The sequence below is a fragment of the Aspergillus welwitschiae genome (assembly GCF_003344945.1).
Source record: "Aspergillus welwitschiae strain CBS 139.54b unplaced genomic scaffold BDQ94scaffold_9, whole genome shotgun sequence".
NCBI lineage: Eukaryota > Fungi > Ascomycota > Eurotiomycetes > Eurotiales > Aspergillaceae > Aspergillus > Aspergillus welwitschiae.
Window position 1 is genome coordinate 830,244 of NW_020798703.1, and position 11,981 is coordinate 842,224.

Here is an 11,981-nt window from a genome sequence, read left to right on the forward strand (position 1 = left end):
GTAGCATCTTGGAAGGACTCATACTTCCCAGTAAGTAAATAGGTAAGTACTATCAGTCTATCACCAATGGAACCAACTCATCTCTCCCCTCCCCCCGCCTTCTTTCCCCAACCATTTCCAATAAAGGGGGGCAAGCGAGGAAGACTTAGAAAGACGGAAAGAAAACGAAAAAGAAAACGGAAAAGAAAAAGAAAAAAAAAAAGAAAAAAAAAAAGAAACCAGCATCTTTCTCTTCTACCGCTCTTCTAGGAGTAGTCCTGGTCGGAATGAAAATCCAACCTCCCTTTCTTCTTGCTTTTTGCCTCTTTTCTCTCAATCAATAGCAGGTGGCGGAAAGACTCTTCGTCTCACCCGATGAGGCGGCTCGTTGGATACATCAGACCAGCAGAGTCGGTCAAGCGCCCAACCCCGGGTAATCGACCACGACCCTGGCCAGTCTGCCCCGACCTCATTCCTCCTAAACTAATTCTCCGCTGAGGATGATGAATGGGTGTTCCCCGCCGATGCATGGGACTGGGGTTGTCATTGGTGGAATGCTGGCGTTTCACGAGCCAGCTTAGCCTGGGCTACGACTAGTCGTGCTGCCAGGTATTGGGGGTATTGGGCTCGTCGTCAATGTGAGGGATCTGGAGTTAATTTCCAGATTCGTCCGGGCTTTAGTCCATCTTACGCAGGTCTGGTGGCTCATTGGAACCTAATCGAGCTACGTCAGGATGGACAGGAAAGGGCCCATGATATCTGGCGACAGTCCATACACCATTCCCCTTCTCTCCAGCAGCTTGTTGAGAAGGGTAGGTAAGTATGAATCTATCAATCTATCTGTCTCAGATCGGCGAAACCTTCGTCTTGAGGGAGGTTGGTGCAGAGCTTCTATGGAGTCACGATGGAGTATCCTGATCCATCAACACCCAGGGAAGTGGGCTCTTCCCGCACGATGATTATGGGTACCCTGATGTACATCATCTATCTAGCTCCAGGAATGGAGCCGGTGAGGCATTGACCAGTTCCCTGACTCCAGCAATACAGTAATTAATTCTTGATTATCGCTCGACTCTCGCGGTTGAATGACTGGCCCCTGGTCGTTTCAAGCCGGGATCGCGAACAATCCGGTGTAATTGGATTCATGGTCATGAAGCGCACAGGATCTTTTTTTTTTTGGGCGCAAGGGCATGAACTCAACAGCCAGAAAGGACAGCCTCCAGGCCTCACCGCTGGTTCATCGTTTCTTTTCCGGCGAGCAGAGGGAGCAAGAGGGAGGGGGAAGGGCGACTGTCATTTGACTGACAAGCCCTATCATTCCAGCTGTTCATGCTCGGCTGACGGAGGAGGGGGGCGCAAACGATAGGCCCGGGAACCTTCTTCCTGCGGGCCTGCAGCAACTCTCCCTCGCGACCCCTTGCGTGAGGTGGAGGAGACTAGCGATCTTGGTCCACGACACTCTTCTCTGTCCCACTTTTGGGAGGCCCAAACTCCCTAATTTTCCCCCCACTGATTTGGACTGGACTGGACTATGGATTACTCTTTCAGTATCAGAGGTACGGGAATAAAAAAAATATGAGAGTGAGAAAGCTGAAGCTTCCCATTGTTGGAGACAAGGCCTTGTCTGCCTTCTTTTCTTTTTTTTTTTTTTCCTTTATTTGCTTTTCGCTCACCTCCGGCCCGAGGGGGAGTATTACGAGTACTACGACTTTAGTTTACACCAAGCCTACTTACTATGTCCTAGTAGGGTGTTACGGTGAGAGAAACTACGGAGAGGTGGGAAATAATTTGGGTTGACAGGTTGGGGTGTCCCGGACGGAGTAGGACGGCCGATGAGGGGATTATGGGTTTCAGTTTGTTGGACAGGACTCTTTTTATTTCCGACCGTTAAGCGCGTCTAGTTCAGGACTACTTCTTGTGTAGCCATCCGTTGGTGGTTGTCCATTCATCGTCCATGCTATAGGCAATGGAGATGGATGTTCTGGCTACTAGTTTGGATCCAGGATTGAACAGCGTATCCAGAAACATCCAATGACAGGCTAGCTACCTGGTAGTGTGTGCCATGGATGTCAGGCATGACAGGGTGCAGCAAGCAAGCAAGCAAGCAACCTTGAAACCTGGGGAGCTTGTGCTTCTCGCTCTCACAGCCTTTGCTTCTTAGCTCTTACGCCAAACAAGAGCGAAAATTTGAGAAGGACTGACTGACTGACTGACTGACCGACCGACCGCTGCTACCAAGCAGCGCCCCCCGCCTGTCATGTCCCTGCCACATGTCCAACCGACCGACAGAGTTGAGAAGCACGACTACTGTAAGTGAATATGCAAGTGTATTGGTCACTGAAGGTAAGACCAAATGCACATCTATCTGGCATTCAACACTCTCACAAGCACCATGCACCAAGCGGTCTGTGTTGAGCGCCATAGAAAGAAAATAAACCAGACTAGTCATTTGGAGGGTGTCGGTGCGATAGTTATCCACACCTGGTTGACATTTCCGTGAGTAACTACACCGTGAAATGAAAGAAGTACACCACCGTCACTACAGACGACACAAGCAACACTGTCCCCTCCGAGCTTGTGCCGAGACGCCAATGATCGACCAGGTTGAATGACCGTCGGAGTTAGTCTCAGTATTACCAGCTGGGGATCGCTCAGGGCCGTGCAGTCTAAGATGAGGATCTACCCAGTCTTTTACTCTTTTATGTCTACCTGGTATTTCTTCAATTGTTGTTTTTTCTTAACAATTTCGCTTTGCTTTGCTTTTCTTCCATCCGTCTTGGTTTTTGGTCCATTTTCCTTTCTTTTTTTATTTTAGTCTCCCTATCCTCTGTGTCTGACTGGAAGATAGAAATTGAGACCAGCCCATCCACCCCATGTGCCCATCATTATGGGGCCCAGAGAGGGTGTGATCCTTCCAAGCCAGACACAAGGCCATACTGCTGGATCTATCTAGTCATTCTTGGAAGTCCGCTACCGACGGCCCGACACCCGCAGCCGTCGTACATACAGCAGATCTTGCGGGGCTGTAGCTCATCCTGACGGAGTATACAGCAGGGTAGACGGCGAAGATGGTTGGCCCCGACGGAGTTATTCACCTTCAGTTGAACATGGTCAGGGTCATGGATCCAATCGGGAGGTCGTTCAAACTTGCACCGCAGCTATCGCCGACCAGCGCCATCCTGCTACAACGCAGCCCTGGGCATCCTGGGCAAACCTTTTGCTGGAGCAGGAACCCTGTGGCGCTAGTCCCGGCGCTGCAGAGCATGCAGAGTCCTACGCCCGTAGTAGGTACTTCTGTGCCATAACATCCTGGCTAGTGTCTGGTTCTCCTCTTCAATTCCGTGGACAGTTGGATTGGACTGGACCGGACTAGACTTAAGAGACACTACACTAACTAATGAGACTTACTAACACTACTACTATCCACCCTCCAAAGTACTCAAACCAGCACGCTATATTTTCTCTTTCCCTCTCCCGCGAATTCCCAATTAGCCCGAGGATGCCAATTGACAAATAACAAGGCTTGGAAACCCCACTTCACAGGAGTTGGTCTAGAGTTGGCGCCGGAGTCAACCGCGGAGTGAAGAGCTCAGGATTCAGCGAGTTGAAGGCCCGTCCGGGTCACGCTAGACTCAACTGCGTAAATGCAGGGAGAACAAATCGATCCGTCTTGCCTTTCGCTTCCCCTCTTTTTTTTGTTTCTTCTCTCTTTCTCACACTGTCTCTATCATCTTCCTCTCTCTCTCCCTCTCTTTTAATTAATTTATCGACACATCCCCGTCATTACGTGGTGTCATTATTTTTTCCTACTCATTTATTATTTTTTTTAATTAAGTGTTTACTCGTCGGAGCAATGTGAGCCTCGGACGAGACTTGTCCATAAACCCTCCCCCTCCACTCGGATTGATTGATTGATTGATTGATTGATCGATTGATCATTCATGGAAGAGACATGAACCAAATCCAAAGCAGGATAGGAATTACTCCGGTCCTGACGGGTGGGGCGCACCTCCTCTTGTACCGCCAATGCGTGGATAACTTCCTCTCGGGTCGCTTATGACTGAGATCGCTATCGGTCCGGTTGTCGACGGACGGCCTTGGACTTGTCTACTAACCAACCGTCTCTCCCTGTTCCCCTCTCATCCCCCCCAATCTCTCATTTCCACACTCCAGTTTCATGAGACCCCGTCCAGACTAGCGACAACGCGCCTGTCAGGTTTCCGGCGGTACCTGCAGCTGCCATGCACGCCCCAGGGAAGGACCGCTTCCCAAGTCACTGCACCCGCGAACTGCTTCATTCTTCAGCAGTCGATAACCTGCAGCCGCCAGGATGGTGGTACCGAGGTAGTGCGCGCACTGGGCATAGTGCAGATGTTAGTTAGATGGCCGGTCTGTCGCTTTACTACTTGGACCTTAGCAGGGCGCTAGTTTGTTCCAATGGAGGTCAACAAACACTAAGACAGACTCCTCCACTCTCTTCTCTTTTTTTTCTTGGTTTTAATTTTTCTTTTTTCTCTTAATTTCTTTTTTTTTTTTTTCTTTTCTGCCTCAGTACCATCTGGAAGCACTAACACTAAACATTGCCCCCCTAATGACCCCAGCTCTTCCTTAGGATCTAGCTCTCTAGCTGCTCACGCGGATGCTGAATCTCCGGATAATGGGCGAGGATTACATTGCGCGCCCCCTCCTCCTCCCCTGCTGTGCAACGTTGGCCACGGGAATAACCGGTCGAGGACAAATTCTAGGCTAGTGAGTAGCTTGACGCCCTCCGAACAAAGGGCGATAAATCTACGGGAAGGGAAGATTTGCCATTCTAGAAGACGATGACATATTCGGCAAAAGGCATATAACTCCGTGCTGATCGAGTTTCCTTCTCCGGCCGGAATGTGATATGGCCCCCAACTCCCGGGTCTCGTGCATCTCGTCAGTCAGCACGAGTGATCTCAACGCATCCATGCCGCTCTGGTCGATGACCGGCCTCCAACTAGGGAAAGGGAATCCGCGCCTCGATTGGCTGTGTCCCCTCAAACTGTTCAGCGACACCAAGAAACCACACTAAAACGGCTCCAATCCACCCCCCCGGTCGCCAATCCAGCACACCCACAGCCGAGTTCAGCCCGAATCCGTCGCTTCATCCGGACAAAGTCGGACGAAGTCGATTGGACGGGCGCGTGCAGGGGGGAGATTCGACGTGAAATCAGTGTCCCCAGCACGGCCCCCATCCCCATCCCCTCCCTTTTTCCGGAGCGTTATTGGCCTCTGTAGCGGTGCCGTAAAAAAGGGCCAGGAATGATTTTGAGGCATCTCATCTTAACGGTAGCGAGAGGGGACGGACAGTGGCGGGAGAACCAACCTGAGTGGTCAGGACTGCTGCACGCAGTAATTAACCTTACATTGCATGTTCCGTTGTTACCCGTGCACGATCGACTGCGCAGGTGGATAGCCAGTGCAATAAGCTTTGAACGATTTCACTCTGGCCAATTCCTCCTCCAATATCTGCCGCTTACTTTTCTTATTATTCCATCGTCTTTTCACGACGAGCAATTCGAAAAGAGGCTGCTGCCTAGACAAGGACATGAGCGGTCAAGAACTCGCTGACGGATTGCTGTAACTTCCGGATTTGTTGTTGTCAGTGGCATAATGCGACCGGCCAGGGAAGAATCGGATTGTTGGTGGCTGATGTCACGGTTCAAAATAGCTCGTTCCAGAGACGAGTAGTATTGTAGTATGTATAGGATGAGTGGGGTTTCCTTTTTTTTTTTTTTCTCATTCTCATGGTTATAATTATTTGTTCTACTTTCCTGATACGGTACATTCAAGCCCAGTAGTAGATGACCTACCAGATCGGGGAAGCCGGGCTTTGCAGGATGAGATGGATGGGATGGGATGGGATGAGAATACACAGTAACAGGCAACACAAGAAAAAAGAAAGGGAAGACCAAAAGGGCCACGATGATCAGCGCCAAGCGACACGGACCCTCGTCGCCCGGTTGTCTGAGGCGATGTTCTCGACTTGAGGGGTTGTGCAGATCATGATTGGGCAGTGAGTTGATTAGTGACAAAGTAGTGGGAGAGGAGGTGGAGGGAGGGGGGGCGCACCGACTGGCGGTGGAGACGACCACGTATCTTTGCACATCGAGGAAAGGAGGAGGAGGAGGAGAGGGGAAGGGCATGAGATTAATCTGGCAGTGAGTTGGCAAAAAATGAACGTGATGGGCAGACAGACGGGAATTGAACACACACACGGCAGACAGACATAGGCAGACAGGCAGGCAGACCGCTAACTACTAACTTACTAGTGAGTAAGTACCACTACTAATTACTATCCTTGCGTTGGGGATGGCGTTGTTTGGTTTCAGCTGCAACAACCCGTGATGCATACCTACATATACGTATATTATCATTGCCAGTTATATCTTGCCTATGATACTAGTGGTAGGATACATAAAGTAGAATAGATAATACAGATAATATATGAGCAGTCCGTCGATCGCTGCACGAGATAGAAATAGATAAGTACTGACCACCATCGAAGTAGGGTTTAACTTAACTAGTAAGTAGGTTATGAAAAGTTTCCTAATATAGTAGTGCAGAGTGCTGCTGCTGCACAACGTACATACATATACAGAAATACAGATAGAGATACATACATAACATTGAACTGAATCGAAGACGATGACGATGATGATGATGATGATGACCCTGCATCAGCTGACAGATGATATGTACTCTTAGTTCGCTTCTCTTACACAATCCGTAATAAAATCTTATCGAACCAGGCATTATGTTTAACGTTTATCCCTTGATTCATTCATTAGCCACTCATTTTTTCACCGTTATTTCCATCCTTATCCTTATCCTGATAGGTTTTTCTAAGTTTAATCTCCTTTTGCTTAATTCAGTATATCCCTATTACTTACTACTTGCATACATGCACATATACATACATACATACATACATACATACATGATCCTACATACTTGAAAAATGCTGGCTACACAGAGGCTAGAACAAGGCTACACAAACCCGTGCAGGATGCATCATCCCAAACTCTTTCCCACCTTTTGTGTAATATTATCCAGGTTGGTTAGTCGTCAGCCAGCCAGCCACAATGAGCTCATCTATCTCCCTCTCTCTCTCTATTTTTTTGCCTTCCCTTCACCGTCTTTCTGGGGGAGGGTGGTGGTTGGAATGTGAGTGAGGGTGTGGTATGATCTCTAGTCTATGATATACTAGCTAGCTATGATGATTTGTGCGAGGGATTGAGTTGCCATAGACTGTATATTATTATTATATCACTATCGTCTGGTGTTATATGTAGAATATTATGGATGGTATACTTATGTAGAGTATATGCATAGCATAAAGTATGTACTTATGTAGGATTTCATGTAGATCAAGTCTGGTAGATTCAGATACAGTTATGTGAAGCATAAGGAATACGACGGACGGATCATGCTATGTCAGGCAAGGCGAGGTTAGGTGAGGTAAATCAGCTTATTCATGATGTAGTAGTAGTAGTAGTATTGTTGCTTTTGTTGTTGTTACTAGTAGTAGTGATAAGCTAAAATCTATACTAGCTGATGATATACTATTCTTTTCGTGGATGTAGAAGTACAGTTCTTCGTCCACTGCCATGTATATATATATCATATCCTGTATAGACCTAGAGTGTATCATGATAGTAGGAGTAATAATCACATACCCACAAAACTACACTACCACCATACTAATTCCCTACTACCCAATTAATCACCATCTCAACTCCAAATATTATCTACAATCAATAAATACAACATAAAACACTCCACCATACTCACCCACCGAACAAACATCCATCCCAACACCCGATAAGATAACTTATCTAGATCAAATCACATGACCGATAAGAAACTCTCTTCTCAATCGGATATGGTATCCCCTCCAACCACCAAACAAACACACACACATACACATTTCCTCAAAACTTCCACATAACCACAGCTACAATGCCCCCTCCACCTCCCTCCAAACCCCATCCCCTCACCCCCACCCCGACAAATTACCTCACCTTCGACACCTGGAACTCCTCCTCCACAGGCCACCAAGTCGCCGATCCCGGATCCTCCCGCGGAATTACCTCCTGGCGCGAGACGAGACGAGAGAAACTCACCAGACAGTTTGGCGTGGGGAGAGGGGACTGTACATATGACAGCGACAATGGGGTGGATAATAAGGGAGAGTGGGTTCTTACTCAGGAGGAATCTATATCCGCAGAGATGCAGACGAGCATGAATGGAAGAAAGCAGCAGCAGCAGAGGGATATACGGAGTATGTTTGGGGTGTCGAAACCGAAACCCCAACAACCTACATCTATACTATCTATATCTATTCCGCAGAAAGGGTGTGAGATACTATCATCGTTGAAGAGAGATGCTACGTCATTGGATAATGGTGCAGAGAAAAAGAGGATAAGAATTGATCACGATAGTGAGAATAAAACAACAGACACAGACACAGACACAGACACAGAATCACGAAACAAGAATAATATATCTACATCTACCATCTTCTCCTCCCTAACCATCCACATTAACGGCCAAACAACTCCCACAGTCTCGGACCACAAACTCAAACACCTTCTTATCTCGCACGGTGCAAATCTCTCGCTTCATATGCATCGTGGAGTCACGCATGTTATTCTGGGAGAACCTAATGCCCATTCTTCTTCTTCTTCGTTGAAACCAGCAATAAAGGTAGCAGGGGCAGGAGGCGGTTTAGCAGCGGGAAAACTACAGAAGGAGATACAGAGAGGTGGGTGGAAGGGGGTTAAGTTGGTGAGGGTTCAGTGGTATGTCTTTTCTCCCTCTTTCTTTTTCTTGTTGGGGATGGATGAACGGGTTGTGCTAATTGTGTGTAGGGCTGTCGATAGTATAGCAGCAGGGAAACGTCTCTCCGAGGCAAAATATGCGGTTCAATTAAGGACTAACCAAAGGAGTGTGCTTGCATTTACTTCGTCTACCTCTACAGCTACATATAATGATATTTCATCACTTTCATAACATCATCTATCTATCATACTATATACATTAATATCATCCTGATCATATCATATCTTCGTTATCTCATATCATACATCCCAAAATGTGCCCAACCAATTTCGTTAGATGAATGCTCCTCGTCTCCCTGGCAGTTGCACACTGCCCCCGCTGCTTCCCGATCCATGTCTGCGCCAGCCCACACTCCGTCCGCTTGAGGACAGCGTCCCCGCGCTACTATGCGATCCGCGCCGGCCCATATCCATTGGCGCATACGGATCTTCGAGCGGCTCTTCATCCGGGAGCGGTGGAAGCGGGTTGACGCGCAGTCGGGCTGGGTAGAGCTCCGGCGAATGCGTTAGTCCGGAGGGCAATCGGCCCGGACCGTCGTCGAAGGTGCTATCATGCGAGTCGAGTCGGTCCAGCTTCTCGTCCACATCATCGTCCGGTGCCGACTCCCCCCGGGAGTCACCGCGCACGAGACCAAGGCGTTCTTCCTCGGTGACGGACTGTGCCCGGTGGCGGGGCGGTCGGGGGGCAACGCTGCTTCGCGATGCAGTTGCTTCGTGGCCTGATTTCATGCGGTGGAGCATCGAGTTGAATGAGAATTGGCGTCGTGTGCCGCCGTGGGGTGGCGGGGAAGGGGCCGCGTGTTCGTCTCCCCATGGCGTGTGGCTGCGTGACTCGTCTGGGATGACGGACTGTGGGTAGCGGGTGTCGGGATGCGGCTTGTGGGCGGATAGAGCTGTCAGGGAGACCGGGTCCGGCGTGGTATGCTCATCCTGGATGGGCTGCCAGGCAGGATGGAAGAGGCTCGAGGCGCGAGATCGCAGGTCGTCGAGGAAGGAATGGCTGCTCTGCTTCGTGTCGGGTCGCTCCGGCTCGTCTGGTCGCTCCTCCGGTACGTGCGACATGCCCAGTGGCGGGACGGGATACTTGACCGAGGGGTCGCGCAGGGTTCGCGTGCGTCCCAGGGTGGTTGGACCTTCGCCGAGGACGGTCTTGCGCCGGCGCAACCCGTCCCACTCGATAACCTCATTCTCCGCCGGCGGCTTAAGGTCTTCAGCGCGGTCGTGGAAGTAGCGCCGGGCTTCGTCAGCTTCCATCTGGCGGCGTGGGGTGGAGATACGACGAATGATAGCAGCAGTGGCGCGAATGGAGTCGGCCTTGGGCTCAAATTCAGGTTCTTCTTGCGTGGCGACCTCGCGCACCTGGTCGAGATCTCCCTTGAAGACAGCGGCATCGGGGACGTCCTTGGCGGATTTGGACAGCTGCAGCAGGACGACACCAGCGCAGATCTGCAGAAAGCCTAGGATGACCGTGACGATGGAGGAGACGGACCCCTTGAAGCCGCGGAACAGCACGGCGGAGGTGACAATGGTGGAACTGGTGAAGAAGACGTAGTAGGTAGGAGTGACCAGCGCAGCGTTGAAGATGTTGAGGGCTTTCTGGCTGAGCATTAGTACACCAAACGAAATCATGAAGAACATAAGGGATACGCACATTGAGATAGACAATCTCAGTCACCAGCGTCGTGATAACAAACACCAGCAAGACGTACATAAACCACTGGTTGAACTGCGCCTCACCATTAATCTGAGCCAGGATAGCAGATCCCAGACCCTGCGTTGCCACGACACTCAACCCTCCAATCAACGAGCAAATGCTGATATACACGAACATGCTCTTCTTGCCATATTTAGGCCCCAACCAAACCGCCGTGACGACACACCCCACGATAATTACCCCAGCATAAGACAAAAACCCCGGAGAAATGACATAGCTCTTCATCTCCTGAATATCACTCACAGACGACTGTTCTGGCGCATTCAACGCAATAACCACACTGCCTAAGATGCAGCAAAAACAGCCCACTTTTCCAACGAAACTGAGCCGCTCCTTCAGAAAGATTGCCGACAAGATGGTGGTCACCACGACCGTCAGTGCGCCCATCGGCGTCACGAGGATAGCGTCGACGAAAGCATAGGCAACAAAGTTGCACAGCTCCCCGATGATCATCAGGGTCATCCCGCCCCACCAGAAGAGGTTCTTCAGGTATCCATACCCTTCGCCGGCTTCTTCATTGTACTTGACATTGGCGCGGAGGAGGCCTTTTTTCTTGAGTACGAAGGAGACGCCGATAAAGAAACCCGAGGCGATGGCGAGAGAGATACCAATGGCTTTGTAGGAGGCTGGACGGGAGGAACTGTCGGCGCGGGCGGCGAGGAGGTTCACAGGATGTAGTGGATTGTCGGAGTCCATGATGGGAAGCTCGGCTGCATCGGGGACACTGCCTGCAGTGTCTTGTATCTTACTCTCTCTCGTATCGATGCCGTGCTGACAGGTGGGAGAGAGAGGAAGAAGGTGTCGTGTGTGAGATCGGGCGCGAAGGATGATAGGGGGGGAGAAGCGATAAGCGAGAGAGAGTTATAATTAGTCGGGGTCTGGCGCTAGACAGCCATGGATGAGTGGATGAAGCGCTGCAGGGGCGAAATAGATAGACTGATTGATTGGATTGGACTGCTATTCCACGAGGTCGGACTGACAGCGGATCAAGGAATGCAAAAAAAGGCGTGCGATCGACAGGCCCGTGGGATCGGAATGTGCCAGATCGATAGTGATCGAGATCTGATGCCGCGAGGAGTGAGGGGGAGGTATGTAAAACTAATCTTAGTAGAAGACAAGGGGAAGAGAAAGTGCAGAAAAGCAAGACAGGCAGGGGGGAGACGAATGGCTTGCGTAAGACGAACTGTTTGTTTGTTGCAGAGAAAAGCGAGGCTGGGAAACTGAAGTCAATCGTTGGTTGATCCGGCGCCAGTTGGGCGGCGCAGCACATCCCGATCCACGGTTCGTCGCAATGCTTCTTCAACGTTTCGATTTCCTCTTTGTGGTTCTAGAACATCACTACACTAATTCTATTTACGCACCACTATCCAGCAGCCTCAAACAGTAATATTCATTAACGGGTCATTAGGGTATCCATC

At 49.9% G+C, this 11,981-nt stretch overlaps 5 protein-coding genes across 5 annotated transcripts; 4 read left to right on the plus strand and 1 right to left on the minus strand.

Moving 5' to 3' along the window:
* Nucleotides 1–2,146: 2,146 nt before the first annotated feature.
* On the plus strand, nucleotides 2,147–3,122 carry BDQ94DRAFT_139946 (uncharacterized protein). The gene has a single exon (XM_026765527.1). The coding sequence runs from the start codon at nucleotides 2,588–2,590 to the stop codon at nucleotides 2,792–2,794; it is 207 nt and encodes a 68-aa protein (XP_026628646.1). The 5' UTR covers nucleotides 2,147–2,587; the 3' UTR covers nucleotides 2,795–3,122.
* A 1,570-nt stretch (nucleotides 3,123–4,692) lies between these two features.
* On the plus strand, nucleotides 4,693–5,744 carry BDQ94DRAFT_139948 (uncharacterized protein). The gene has a single exon (XM_026765528.1). The coding sequence runs from the start codon at nucleotides 5,269–5,271 to the stop codon at nucleotides 5,575–5,577; it is 309 nt and encodes a 102-aa protein (XP_026628647.1). The 5' UTR covers nucleotides 4,693–5,268; the 3' UTR covers nucleotides 5,578–5,744.
* A 1,111-nt stretch (nucleotides 5,745–6,855) lies between these two features.
* Nucleotides 6,856–7,276, plus strand: BDQ94DRAFT_139950 (uncharacterized protein). The gene has a single exon (XM_026765529.1). It carries the CDS (start codon nucleotides 6,968–6,970, stop codon nucleotides 7,175–7,177), a length of 210 nt encoding a protein of 69 aa, XP_026628648.1. The 5' UTR covers nucleotides 6,856–6,967; the 3' UTR covers nucleotides 7,178–7,276.
* A 647-nt stretch (nucleotides 7,277–7,923) lies between these two features.
* Nucleotides 7,924–9,021, plus strand: BDQ94DRAFT_139951 (uncharacterized protein; the record flags this gene model as incomplete). Its single annotated transcript, XM_026765530.1, has 2 exons — nucleotides 7,924–8,810; nucleotides 8,880–9,021. The coding sequence occupies exons 1-2, from the start codon at nucleotides 7,969–7,971 to the stop codon at nucleotides 9,019–9,021; spliced, it is 984 nt and encodes a 327-aa protein (XP_026628649.1). The 5' UTR covers nucleotides 7,924–7,968.
* Nucleotides 9,022–9,043: 22 nt separating this feature from the next.
* Nucleotides 9,044–11,371, minus strand: BDQ94DRAFT_139953 (DUF803 domain membrane protein). Its single transcript, XM_026765531.1, has 2 exons — nucleotides 10,501–11,371; nucleotides 9,044–10,445 (listed from the first exon to the last, which is right to left on the minus strand). Exons 1-2 carry the CDS (start codon nucleotides 11,257–11,259, stop codon nucleotides 9,123–9,125), a joined length of 2,082 nt encoding a protein of 693 aa, XP_026628650.1. The 5' UTR covers nucleotides 11,260–11,371; the 3' UTR covers nucleotides 9,044–9,122.
* Nucleotides 11,372–11,981: the final 610 nt, after the last annotated feature.

Excerpts from the sequence above, each read along its gene's own strand:
- BDQ94DRAFT_139948 (XM_026765528.1), top strand. The coding sequence starts at position 5,269 with ATGATTTTGAGGCATCTCATCTTAACGGTAGCGAGAGGGGACGGACAG.
- BDQ94DRAFT_139946 (XM_026765527.1), top strand. The coding sequence starts at position 2,588 with ATGACCGTCGGAGTTAGTCTCAGTATTACCAGCTGGGGATCGCTCAGG.
- BDQ94DRAFT_139953 (XM_026765531.1), bottom strand. The coding sequence starts at position 11,259 with ATGGACTCCGACAATCCACTACATCCTGTGAACCTCCTCGCCGCCCGC. Across the intron at positions 10,446-10,500 it reads CTGAGATTGTCTATCTCAAT|AAAGCCCTCAACATCTTCAA; the intron begins GTGCGTATCCCT and ends ATGCTCAGCCAG.
- BDQ94DRAFT_139950 (XM_026765529.1), top strand. The coding sequence starts at position 6,968 with ATGCTGGCTACACAGAGGCTAGAACAAGGCTACACAAACCCGTGCAGG.